The sequence below is a fragment of the Pithys albifrons genome, chromosome 33 (genome assembly GCF_047495875.1).
Source record: "Pithys albifrons albifrons isolate INPA30051 chromosome 33, PitAlb_v1, whole genome shotgun sequence".
NCBI classification, from domain to species: Eukaryota; Metazoa; Chordata; class Aves; order Passeriformes; family Thamnophilidae; genus Pithys; species Pithys albifrons.
In genome coordinates this window covers 1199642-1213312 of record NC_092490.1, presented here as the reverse complement: position 1 = coordinate 1213312, position 13671 = coordinate 1199642, and the positions used below count along the sequence as shown (strand labels likewise).

Sequence of the window (13671 nt, the reverse complement as noted above, 5' to 3'; positions counted from 1 at the left end):
TTTTTTCTTTCTTAGCAGTATTTAAGCAGATGAAACACATCCACATTGGGAACTGCCCTGCAAGTGCTTGGAATATGGAAAGAGGTTTCAGAGCAGCTCACATCTCCTCAAGCATCAGTGGACAAAGTGGTTAAAACTTGATAACCAAAATTCCTTGTCAGCCCTGTTTAGCAGAGACCTGGTGACCCACATTCCAGGTGATCCATGCTGGGCACAGACCTGCTGACCCACGTTTCAGGTGCTTCGTGCTGGGCACAGACCTGCAGACCCATCTTCCAGGTGATCCATGCTGGGCACAGACCTGCTGACCCACGTTTCAGGTGCTTCGTGCTGGGCACAGACCTGCAGAGCCATCTTCCAGGTGATCCATGCTGGGCACAGACATCCTGACCCACATCTCAGGTGCTCCATGCTGGGCACAGACCTCCTGACCCACATCTCAGGTGCTCCATGCTGGGCACAGACCTGCTAACTTACGTTCTCAGTGCTCCATGCTGGGCTCAGACCTGCTGAACCGCATTCTGGGTGTTCCATGCTCAGCAGACCATTGGGTTTGCATGGGCAGGTTTTGGCAGTGGGGGGGCTTAAGGGGTGAGTTCTGTGAGCAGCTCCCAGAAGCTTCCCCCATGTCCAGAACCTGACCTCACCCTTTCAGGTGAGGGTGACCCAAGTTCTGTTAAATACACCCCATGGGAAAGGTTAGATTTACTTTATCAATATATCCGTACATGTAGGGTTTAGAAGAGTTTTGTGTGCATGGAAAGTAGGTTTGGAGCAGTTTTTGTTCTTGTCTGTAGTGATAGAAAAGCATAAAAATCCCACTTTCCTTCCCTGGCTCCAAGCCCAGCCTGTCCCCTCCAGGGGTGGGTGTTCCCCCCTCTACTCTTCGGTGATTCCTTTGCCCATGGGTACCAAAGTACCCACTGCTTTTACAGCTGGAGGGTGTTGGAACCATGAACCTTCAACATTCCAGTCTGTCGCATCTTTGCACCCCAAAAGATGAGAAGGGTTGATCTGTCTCCTCAAAGCAGCCCTATCCCACTGAAAATGCCTCAATCCCAACCCAAAATTATTATTGCTCTTGTTTTCTCTATAGAATTCTGTGGCAGCCAGTGCCAAACCTCAGCTCTCAGCAGGCTGAGGCTTGGTCTTGCACTTCTGCCTTTGCTCACTCAGAAAATTTTCAGTGTTTAATGAGTGTTTACCTTCCCTCACAGGAGGGAGGACACTGAACCCTTCCACAAAAAGAGAAAACTAGTTTAAAAAATTCAGAGAACACTGAAGAAAGAAATACCTTTTGCTCACAGCTGTCCGTTTCACCGATTTCTCTTCTGCTTTCCTATAATTGATGTTATCCACAACAGCAATTCTGTAGGTGATGGCCTAGAAAAGCCATCTACTTGAATGAGAATCATTCCATAAAAGTAAATCAAAAAGGAGGGATTTGAAACTCTCTCAGATGAGCACAGTTTAGGAAAAGGGCTCCTCAGTCACTTAGAAAACTTGGCTGATGCTGCTCATTGTGTGACTGAAATTTTTAAATTAATAATAAAAATTCATCCTACATGTCCTAGTTCAGCAGGTGGGACCAGTTTATCCCTGTGTGGATGATCAAAGCTGTGTATTCCACACCTAAAATTAATTTCCAGAAAACTGTTAACAGTGGAGCATTTGCAGCAGCTGCCCAGGGCACAGCTGACCCCTCAGGCTGGGAGCTGGGTGTGAAAGACATCTGTGAGATAAGAGCTGGGATAACTCCCCTGCAGGGAGTCATTAGCACCTTGACACCCAGCCTGAGGGGGCGTGGCTGCTAATGGGCCATCAAGGGTTCCAAAATACCCCCTGACTACCAGAGTTAATCACCTATTGTGTGACTCCCCGCCCAGGGGGAGGGACTGGCTTCTCCCTGGGGTACATAATGTTTGGGGAAGACCTCAGGGGACACTTGTTGGATTGAGAGGAGGACCAACACCTCAACAGGAGGACACCACCACCTTCAACCAGCCTGTGACCAGCACTCTCCACCAGACTGCAACTGTCAGCTGCTCCAACAGGTTTGCCACTTTGGACTTTTCCTTTGGACTTGGGGGAGACACACAGGGTTCAGCACAGGGTCTAACAAGCCCCTTTGTGCTTGTGCCCCAGGGGGCTGGGTTATACTGCTGGGGTTTTATGAATTAAAACCAATTTTTCTCTTTCTACCATTGCATTTCTTGTAATATTGTCATTAAGTTGTAACTCTGACTTATAATCTCCTTTGTGTTGTGTTCATTTCTCCTGCCAGTTTACCTTTAAACCAGCACACCTCCCCACTTGGGGCTTCCACCACCCTCTGGAAGGATCTGAGCTGTGACCACTACTAGGACAGGACCACAGACACCACTGGGTGAGGACCACTGCCTTGACTGCCTGTCCCAGCAGCACAGCCTGACTGCAGTGCTGACTCTCAAGGTTCCTGCCAGGGTTTTGGGGTGTGGGGGAGGTGAATCCTATGGAAGGGGGGCCATTCTGTCTCTGTGCTGTGGCCATATGTGTTTTACGGGAGGAGGAGGCTGGGCACAAACTTGACTGGACAGAGTGAGCTGGGCTTGGGAAGTTTCTTCTCCTGAGTTGGTTTAGCCCAGTTCATGAGATGTTTTCAGCATTTCTTCTTGGTAAAGAGTTGGAGTTTTTCCCCCTTACATTTAGATGTATTTGTTCACTTTCTCTGCATTGCAGACACCTGAGTAGGGAATCCCAGACAGGAGACTTCTCTCCACGATGACTCCCCCTTGCAAATTATCTCAAACTGAGACACGGGTGTGTTTCTAGAGATAGATTTGAGAGTAGAAACCCCCAACCAATGTGCTAACATGTTGGTTTTTTACCCCAGCACAGGATTTCTCTTTTCTAAACATAGATGCAGAAGGAGGCTGCGAGGAAGATGAAGATGCCCCGAGAGCCCCAGGCAGGTGAGGAGGAAGTCACTGCCCCTTTGTCCCTCTCTTGTGCTGCATCTTCCAGCCCAGCATGGACCCGGCTGCAGGACAACCCCGCTGCCGACGCCGTCCTGCCGGGGCCGGGTTTGGGGAGATGTCCTTGGCTTTCCCTGTGGGCCAGAGGCAAATGCCCTGAGTGTCCTTGTTCCTTCCTGCCCCAGGCCCCAAGCTGAGCACGGAGAGCACGAAGGACAAATCCCTCGGGTCGAACTTCACATCAGAGGCTGTTTTGAACCGTGCCATGGTGCAGGAAGTCACTGGGGAGGAAAAGCCACGGCGATCCCACAGGAAGAGGAGCTCCAAGCCGAGCCAAGAGACATCCGAGGAGGAAACACACAACGTGTCCGGGGAAGGCAGTCAAAGATTGAGCCAGAGCTCTGACCTGGTGGTGCAGCAGCAGCTTCAGAGAAGGGAGAAGCGCTACAAGTGCTTGGAATGTGAGAAGAGCTTCAGCCAGAGCTCAGATCTGACTCGCCATCAGCACATCCACACTGGGGAATGGCCTTACACGTGTAAGGAATGTGGAAAGAGCTTCAATCAGAGCTCCAGCCTTAAGCAACACAAGATGATCCACACTGGGGAATATCCCTATGAGTGTTCTCAGTGTGGGAAGAGGTGTCGGACAAGCTCCAATCTCCTGGTGCATCAGCGCACACACACGGGGGAGAGGCCCTTCCCCTGCACTGATTGTGGGAAGAGATTCACGCAGAGCTCCAACCTCATCAGGCACCAGCGTATCCACACCGGAGAGAGGCCTTATCCCTGTGGGGAGTGTGGGAAAAGCTTTAGGCAGAACTCTGAGCTTGTCATCCACCAGATGAACCACACTGGGGAGAGGCCCTACGAGTGTTCCGAGTGTGGGAAGAGGTTTCAGACAAGCTCAGCTCTCCTTGTACATCAGCGCATACACACAGGGGAGAGGCCTTTCCGCTGCACCGACTGCGGGAAGAGATTCAATGTCAACTCCAACCTCATCAGGCACCGGCGTATCCACACTGGAGAGCGGCCATACAAGTGTGACGAGTGCGGGAAGAGCTTCACCCAGAGCTGTAGCTTGACCAGACACCAACGCACCCACCACTAAGGGAAGCCCTGTGCATGCCCAAATGTGGGAAGAGCTTTGTCTGCTGCTCCAACTCCATCACCCATCTCCAGAGCCACGTTTTGAACAGAACTGCTGAACCACATTCCCAGTGATCCACGTTAGGAACACACCTGGCTGGTGTTCTCCTCATCCTCCTGGTTCTCTGTGGGCACTTGAATTTACACAGGGGGACAGACATCCATGGTGTCAAGGGTTTAGTTAGGCCCAGATTTAGGCTTTGTTTTCTACTGCAGGCCTTGGACAATCAGCTGACTTGAGCCAGGTCAGGCCAGTTGACTTCTACAGACCAATGATATTGCCTACCATATTCTGACGTCATCTCTGAGAGAAAAAGAGAGGGACGAGGAGTCTTCCTTCTTCTTCCTGCTGGATGAGCAAAGACTTGGGGTGAAGCTCAGAGCTCCTTGGGAGAGACCAAGGCCCTCCAGCATTTTATTATCTTTTCTAGGGAATTGCAATTTTTTTCTTATTGCTCTTGCTAGCTTTTATTCTTAGTGTGTAGTTTGTATTTTATTTGGGTTTTACTTTTTCTCTCTATTCTGTTTAATGTACCATAATCTACTGAACTATCATCTGCTGTTTGTTTTTTGGGGTTTTTTTGAGGTGGGAGGAGGGTGGGGGAGGAGGAGGGACTTTTCCTCTGAAATGCTTAATTGGCATTTTGCTAAGTCAGAACCATCCCACGTGGGGACACAGACTGATGTGTGAAATTCATTGGGAAGGGGGATTTGCTGACTTTTGAACATAAAAATCTCCCCTGCTCTCACTTAGTTCTTCTGGTGGCCAAAAGCAATCCTGAATGGCGTTTGAGATATTTTCCAAACTAAATAATTCTATAATTCTAATTCTCTAAAGGCCACCCAACCCAACCCCATATACATTCACATGATTCGGGTTTTTTGTGGTTTTTTTTTAAATATTTTATTTGATTCATCTCCATCTCTTAAAATCACCTGAAATTGAAGTTTAAATAAAGAGATCTAACAAAGACATCTAAATTTCCATCATTCTCTTGGGAATTCGGGCAGGAATTTGGGGATCAAAGAGATATTCAGGAAGATTTCAGGGTTCTGTGGGGATTTGGGGTTTTTTTCTCCAAAACTGGAGGTGTCCAGACCGACTGACATTTCTCCATCATTTTGCAGTCCAATATCTGAGAGGGATTGATCTGTCAGCTCATAACACCTCAATCTCACCCCAAAATGGCTCCATGCCAACTTGAAATGACTCAATCCCATCCCAAAATGGTTTAATCCAATTTGAACCCACTTAGGGGGAGTCACCAGCAGGAGAAGGGATGCTACAAATCCAGGGAAGATGGGGTAAAATTGGGAGGGCTTGGATGCAAATTGGGAGGGTTGGGATGGGACCTGGAGGGGAATGGGATGGGATTTGGGAAACGTGAGATGGGGTGTGTGGAAAAACCGAGGGAGTTTCTGTGGTGCCCCCCTATCCTGAGGAGGGTAATGTGAGGGAGTGTGGGGGACATGTGACATCAGCACTTGGAGTGGGAACCCACAGAGAGGGACACAGGGAGCTCTTTCTGAGGGGATCCTGCTGCTTTGCAGCAGTTCAGGGGCCTTTAAATATCTTTTGAGGGTTTTGCTTCTTTTTCTCTTGGGCTGACTTCACCCTCTTGCAATCGGGGTGATGAGATGACTCTATTGACAGAAAAATCCTGCTGTTTTATATCTTGTTTTAAGGGTTCTAAATGGCTTCTCGGAGTCGTCCCCCCCCGGCTCATTCTGGGGGTTGCAGTGACCCCCTGGCTCCACTGCTGCCTGAGTGGAGTTATAATCCCCAATTCTGCAGTGTTGGAAGTGGCTTGTGGGGGACCCACATTCATTTACAAGTTACCTGTAGGAGGGTATCTCCCCTTCCTCCAGATCTGCTGGGGTGGGGCTGGGACCCCTCCCCACACAGGGAGCATCCACAGTATTTTGGGAGGTTATGGGAGTCATTGCGCACTGGGATCAGCGCAGCTGGTGTCACACAATGCCAGAATGTGATGAGTGGGAAGGGGCCCGCAAGGATCATGGAGTCCAAACCTCAGCCCTGCACAGGTCCATCCCCAAGAGTCACATCCTGTGCCCCAGAGCATCATCCAAACACTCCTGGAGCTCTGGCAGCCTTGGGGCTGTGCCCACTGTCCTGGGGAGCCTGTTCAGTGCCCCCCAGCCTCTGGGGGAAGAACCTCTTTGGAAGATCCAACCTGACTCTGCCCTGACTCAACTGAAGGCCACTCCCTGGGTGCTGTCCCTGGTCCCCACAGAGCAGAGATCAGTGCCTGCCCCTCCTCTGGCCCTGCCCAGGAAGTTGTACCTGCAATGAGATGTCTCCTCAGTCTCCTCTTGTGCAGCTGAACACACCAAGTGCCCTCAGCTGCTCCTCACACCTTTCCCCTGCAGGCCCTTGCCCATCTTGGTTGCCTCTCCTGGACACTCTGCAATGGCTCAATCTCTTCCTTCTGTTTTGGTGCCCCAAATTGCCTCAATATTGGAAGGGACATAAATGCCAGGCCTGAGGGTTCCCAGGGGCCACTGTGACACAGGAGGGCCTCATGGAACCCAGGGGACACTGTGACACTGCAGGGCCTCCTGGAACCCAAGGGGACACTGTGGCACTGCAGGGCCTGCTGTAACCCAGACCACACTGTGACACTGCAGGGCCTGCTGTAACCCAGACCACACTGTGACACTGCAGGGCCTCCTGGAATCCAGGGGACATTGTGACTCGGCAGGGCCCAGGGCACACTGTCACACACACAGAACCAGCCAGCCCTGCCCGGCAGCAGCACAGAGGGCAATTCAGGGCCCCTGGCACCCCTGGCGCCACAGGAGGAGCCCAATTGGCCTCTCTGTGTCCAGCAGCAAAGGCAGACACAGCCCTGGCACAAGGGGCAGCTGCAGATGCTCCTCACTCTGCCCAGCAGGGCACACACACACACCCCCTGGCAGAGCAGGAGGCACATCCAGCTGCTCCTGAGCCAGCACTTGGCACAGCCCATGTGCCCCTCCAGGCCTGCACAGCTCCCTCTGTCCCACCATCACCTCGAGCAGCTGCCCTGCACCTCTGGGGCTGCTCCCTGTCACTTCTCATCTTGAAATTGAAGGTCAGGACTCCAGCAGATCCCTTCTCTCTTTCCACTCATGATGATGCCACATACCCTGTGGGGTGGGTTCAGCATTGGTGTCAGAAGAACTGGCAGCACAGGGTGAAACCCATCTGGGCTGCTGTTTTGTTGCAAAGGTATCACTGCCTGGGTGGAGCACCTGCAGTGAAGGTGTGCAATGGGGATGCTTCTGTACCCAAGAGTCAGGTCCCTGAAGAACAGCAGAATAACCTGCAGGTTGGTCAGGCTGCTGCCATTGAAGGGGCTCACGTGCCTTGGCATTGGCAGCACAAGGGGGAATTATTCCTGGCTCCATGGACTCAGGACACCTCGGGCCGTCAAGGCAGAGATGGAACATATGGTTGGGCTTGTGATTGAGGGGTGGGCTTAGCCATGGACACTGTTGCACAGGGTATCCATGAATGTGAAATGTGCTGCAGTTACACAGGCCAAGCAGGTGGATCCTCTTTGGGATGGAGGCGGATGGCTGGAATAGAAATAAGGGCAGGCCTGGAAAACTGACTATCACACTGCCCCAAATCCTTCAGAGCAGGGGACACGTGCTTATGGTGGTGGAAACAGGCACAGGAAGGCTGGAAAGATCCCCTGTGTCCCATGGCACTGCCTGGAACACTGTCATGGGCCTGGAAGAGGAAATTTGATGGTGACATGGAACCCCTGAAAGAATTGAATCAGACTATGGGACTCAATTCCAAAACCACCGGACAGACACCTGGGCCAAAGAACCTGGCTCTGAGTGGCTGACTGCCATGCCCTGCCATGCAGCAGCCTCTGGGAAGATTGAAGGGTGCAATGGACAGGGAAAGGGCACACAGAGAGCAGTCGGTGGTTGGACCTGCAAACATTGGGATGCACATATAGCAAAGGCCACCTTGTCAGTCCACACTGACGGAATCTGGCAATAAGATTGGGCCTGCCCAATCAAAATGTTTAGTTACTGTGTAAGGGGTTAAAATTCCTGTAGTGTCCATTAAAACATGCTGGGAAAAACACTCTGAGTTGTTCCTGCCTCAGGCCAAGGCAAACTCATCCAGGGATTGCTTTTGTTCCAGGCCCTGGGTGCACTTGAAGAGTGATGTGGGAGGAGAGGAACTCTCGTGTGTGCCTTGAGGGGATTGGATGTGGGGTGAGAATGGCCAATGGATTAATTGTATGGCATTGATAACTATCCAACACTCTGCATTATTCCTTCTGTGCTGGCTGGGTGAGCACCATCCCCCTGAGCACCTCATGGCAACAATCTCACCCACAGCTGTTCTGGGCACCTGAGCCTTGACTTTCCTCTGATCGTTGCCCTCACACCAAGGAAGAGGGAACTGCTCTAAAACTGGCCTAGTGCAGCAGTGCTGGAATCAGAACTGGCTCAAATGTGAAACCTGCAAGAGTCCAGCACCCCACACCACCTTCCCAGCTTGAGAGACTGTTCCCAGGGATGGAGGTCAAAGTCATGGCCTGAATGAACTCATCAGGCATTTCTGTGGTCATTTTATGAACCCTTGACAGAGCTGTTCCATTCCCTGAGAAAGTGATGTCTGTGTGTGTGTCTATCAAAAGACAGAACTGGAGAAGATGATGGGGAAATGGAAGTGTGAGACTTGGATGACCTAAAAGGGATGGAGTAAGGGCTGGATATTTTCCTGCTTGCAGCTGGGATGGAGTTAATATCTGCAGTGCCTTGTTTAGGATTCAGAAGGAGAATAATGTTGATAACACACTGATGTTTTGTTGTTTCCTAATCACGTTTTTACCACGTCAACGACTATATTTTTTTGTTTCCTTTCTGTCTCCTCTTCTGTCATAAAGAGGTTCTGTTATGGGTTCACTTAGGTGGGCCTAAATTTGGGCTCTGAAGTTTGGACTAGGCCGAAGTTGTCAGCTGACTTGAGCTGGGCTGAGCTAACAGCTGACCTCTTCTAGACAGTATTTTTTTATTCCATACCACATTATGACATCATCTCCAGGGAAGTAGGAACCAGGTTGGGAGTGGTCAAGGCAGTCGCTTCTCAGCCCTCCTCTTGGGAGGACGCACGATGCTGTCCCAGGGGGGATGGAGAGGACCAGGCCCACCACTGGCTCACAGGGTATCTCAGGAAAGTAAAATGTGTTGTTCTGGGTCTCTCCTTTCTGCTTGGGTTTGTCTCCCTGGGGAATAAGTCTTTTCTTAAGTAATGTGTATTTAAGACAGTAGAATTTGTGTTTTCGTTAGGAAGTGAGGAATTTGTTCTTGCAGACCTGTGTGAGTGTGTATTTGTACTCTCTTCTAATTGTCTCTTTCTTTCTGTGAGAAATACATGTAGTTTTAGTATAAACGCGGTTTGAAGCGTGTTTTTTCTTTCCCCTCTCTTTTCCTCCCTTTCCCTGGTGTTAGGATGGAGGCTTTTCTCTCTGTGCTTGGGGGGGTTGGCAGTTTCTTATCTCAAACCAAGACAGTTTCCCAAAAGAAATAAGCAGGGAGAGCTGACCTCAAGCGGCCAAAGGGATATTCCACCCCATAGGACATCATGCCCAGTACATAAACTGGGGAGAGTGACCTGGAAGAGGCTGATGTGGGTTTTGGACAGGGGAGTCTGGTATCAATCAGTGGGTGGTGAACAAATGCATTGTGCATCACTTGTTCTTTCCCCTTTTACTATCATTACTATTATTATTTACCATTATCATTGTCCTTTTTTTTTTCAATTACTGAACTGTTCTTACCTGAACGTACAAGTTCATTACCCTCCCCATTCCACTGGGCTGGAGTGGGGAGAGAGGGGAGGCTGAGCGAGTGTCTGTGTGGGGCTTCACCTCCAGCTGGGCCCCAAACCAGGACACCAGGGAGTTCTCCCTGTAGGCACAGAAATGCTCCCTTGCTCTTCTCCAGGGCATCCCCTTCCCCAGGTGAGTGTGTCCACTCCAGCCTGAGCAGTCGGTCCTGGCTCCCACCCTGTGATCCCTGCAGGGCCCTGAGCTGGAAGTGCTGCCCTGCAGAGGGAGGGGCTGTGCTGTCCTGGGGCCATATCACAGGTCCAAAGGGAAAGAAACTTGAGGAAAAGCAAAGGACAGGGAGCAATGAAGACAGACTCCTCTGACAAAGTCACACCAGTTTTCAGATGAATCTCCCCCAGATAGAAATGCATTTCCTTCCTCTGATCAGTGCTGGCTGAGGGTGGTGTGAGCAGCAGGAGCTCTGCCCATGTGCTGCCAAGGCCTCAGCTTTGCTCTGCTGCACTGGGGACATGAAGCTGGTTTGTGACAACTCTGACAATCATGAGGCAGGTCAAATGTAACACACCTTTTATAACATATAAGCCTTTGTCCTCCTGACTCTACAGCAGAGAGGCTGAAAATGTCCTTAAGATCATTCTATCTGTGTTTTTATATTTTCAACAACAATTCATGGAGAATATTCTACTTAAGGTTATGAATTTTCATGCTTTTGACTGAAATTATGAAAAGCCTTGAGAGAAGAGACGATTTAAATGGGCTCAACTCTCTGTGGCTTAGAGCAGAGCCAGGAGAGTTCCAGTGTCCATCACTCTCTTTCCCATCTGCTCTGAGCTTTCCCTGGTGCTGCATTCACATTGAATTCACACAAAGAAATCTTGAAAAACATAAACCTACAAGTGTCTGTGCAGAGCTGAGAGCAGGGCAGTGCTGCTTCCAAGGGCAGATCTGGAATACCTCCTCAGTGCCAGACCAGAGGTGAAGCTGGGATGGACAGAGCCCGATAAGAGGCTTCCTGGAGAGAAGTCCCTGGTTTATTCACCTATTTGAGATTCAGATTTGAAGTTTATGTGCCTTCTCCAGAAATCAGATATTAATTTGTATGTGCTATTTCCCAGCCAGACATGGCAGGCCAGAGAATTGAAAGAACAGGATGCTTTCCTTCCACGTAGGTCCTGGTTTAATGTCCTCCCTGAAATGTGCCCTGGGAACTGTCTGGGGTTGATGTGGGGGCTGGGAGCAGTCCCAAGCCCTGCAGCTGTCCCTGACCAAGATAAGGAGCTCTCCGAGGGGCTGCTCCTTCCCCACAGCCCTTGTCCCCAGCCCTGTCAGCAGCTCCCTGGGCTGGCTGAGAGCTGCCCCTGGCAGGCAGCAGAGTCCCTGCCCCAGCACAGCACCCTGGGCTGCCGGACCCTGCTCTGCCCCACAGCCCTGGGCACCCCTGGCTGCACCACCTGGCTCCACAGCTTTTCCAAAGTGCCCCTCAATAGACCCCTCCTCACACATCCCATCAGCTGGGGCTGGGCCAGCTTTAGTAGATGCCTCCAGGCGCTCCCCAGGGCAGTGGGCACAGCCCCAAGGCTGACAGAGCTCCAGGAGTGTTTGGATGATACTCTGGGGCACAGGGTGTGACTGTTGGGGCTGGGCCTGTGCAAGGCTGAGGGTTGGACTCCATGATCCTTGTGGGTCTCATCCCCCTCAGCACATTCTGGCATTCTGTGACACCAGCTGGGCTGGTCCAGGTTTACGAGGAGCTCCAATCCCAAAAGAACTCTGGGTGCCCACTGTGTCGGGAGGGGTCCCAGCCCCACCCCAGCAGGCCTGGAGAAAGGGGGACACCCTCCTGCAGTGTGGGTCCGTTACAAGCTTCTTTTAACACCTGAGAATTAGGGGATTATAACCCCCCTCAGCCCCCAGTAGAGCCAGGGGGTAACTGCAACCCCCAGAATGAGGGGGGACTCCCAATAGCCATTTATATCTCTTAAAGACTGGGCAAAGCCATCCGGATGCTCCCCCAGTTAGGGTCATATCACCACCTCAAAACTATCTGTCCTAGGTTGAGCTGGCAAAACACCCACTGTCCAGGACAGAGTGAAAAGGGTTCCTCCTCCCCCCCAACCAGCCAAGGGATAAAGAAGAGGGAGAGGAAAAAAACCTCAAAGCAGGTTTATGCTGAAACTAACTACATGTATTTGTACAGAAAAGAGAAAATTAAGAGAAAACCACAATATAAACCACACACACACACAGGTTATGCACAATAAGAAATAATTTCCCACTTCCAAGTAAACAAAGCCCATTATTCTAAATTCATAAGCATTCCAAAAGACACTCAGCAAGAAAGAGAAAGTATAACAAAAAATATTTCTACTTCTCTGAATGCAAACAAAATGCAAGCAGAGGCAAAAGGAGCAGGGCCTAGCATAGTAGAGAGCTGCTAGATGTCCTCCTCTTAGTGCAGCCATGATGGAACTAACTAAGCCACTCCCACACAGTGGATTTTACACCCTTTGAGATGATGTAGTATGGTATGGAATACAATATTATTGGCTGGAAGAAGTCAGCTGTCAGATAGCTCAGCCCAGCTTAAATCAGCTGACAATCCTAGGCCTAGCTGAACTTTAAAACCTAGATTTAGGCCCACCTGGCTAAACCCATAACAGAGAGTTTCAATTCAGACCCTAAACGAAAAAGGCAAAAGATGTTTATAGCCTCACAGAATTGGTGGAAAGTAGCAGGATTTTCCCCAAAACAACCTCCCTGTGTCCCTTCCATTTGAGGTCCCACTCCAAGTGCTGATGTCACACGTCTCCCACACTCCCTCACAGTGCCCCCCTCAGCATAGGAGGGAACCCCAGAAGCTCGTCAGTCTTTCCAGACCCTCCATCTCTCATATCCCAGTCCCCAACCCATCTTTAGAAAAGATCTCAAACACCATTCAGGATTGCTTTTGGCCACCAGAACAACAAAATAAATGGGAGGAGGTGAGATTTTTAGCCTCAAATGTCAGCAAATCTCTTCTTCCCAATGAATTTCCCACACCAGGCTGTGTCCCCATGTGTGATAGTTTTGACTTGCCCAAATGCCAAATAATCACTTTGGAGGCAGAGTCACCTCTTGTCCCCACAAAAAACAAAACAGAGGCTGCAGTTCAGTATGACATGGTATATTAAATAGAAGAGAATATAAAATAGAAACCAAATAAAATAAAACTACAAACTAAGAATAAAATGTAGCAAGAACAAAAAGAAAATAAATTTCTATTTCCCCAGTAAAGATGAGGAACTTCCAGAGGGCCTTGGTCTCTCTCCAGGAGCTCTGATCTGACACCAAACTCCTTGTTCATCCAGCAGAAAGGAAGAAAAAGTTCCCTCCTCCAATCGCAACACCTGTTTCTCCACAGACACAGCTTTTAGTCAGCCTTTAGTAAGGCTTTGAGAGGCTTCTACCTCTATTGTTAATTAGAGCACTTGACAGCATCTAATTTTAGGATTTTTCTTTGATAGTTTATTTCATAGTCCTCCTGGTCAGGGGTTACAGCTACTGGAGGAGTCATGGAAAGGAGGGAAGAAAGGCCAAAGGCTGAACTATGTTTACATTGAGGCAATTTATCTGTCTCTGCACAGATATTACAAATTAAGGAGGAACTTTACAGAACTATTTTTTTACACGATTGCCCACAATTTTAAAACCTACACACACCATCCAATCTAACAACACTCTGCTACAGGTAAATATTAAGTAATACA

General features: G+C 49.9%; 2 protein-coding genes across 2 annotated transcripts in view; one reads left to right on the top strand and one right to left on the bottom strand.

Moving 5' to 3' along the window:
* LOC139684162 (uncharacterized) overlaps nt 1-13671 on the top strand; it is a 1455962-nt gene that overhangs the window by 278911 nt on the left and 1163380 nt on the right. Inside the window, 1 exon segment of the mRNA XM_071579763.1 lies at nt 3387-4086. Coding sequence (XP_071435864.1) covers nt 3387-4086 — 700 coding nt within the window.
* The window catches only part of LOC139684161 (uncharacterized), a 1434678-nt gene that overhangs the window by 319059 nt on the left and 1101948 nt on the right, over nt 1-13671 (bottom strand).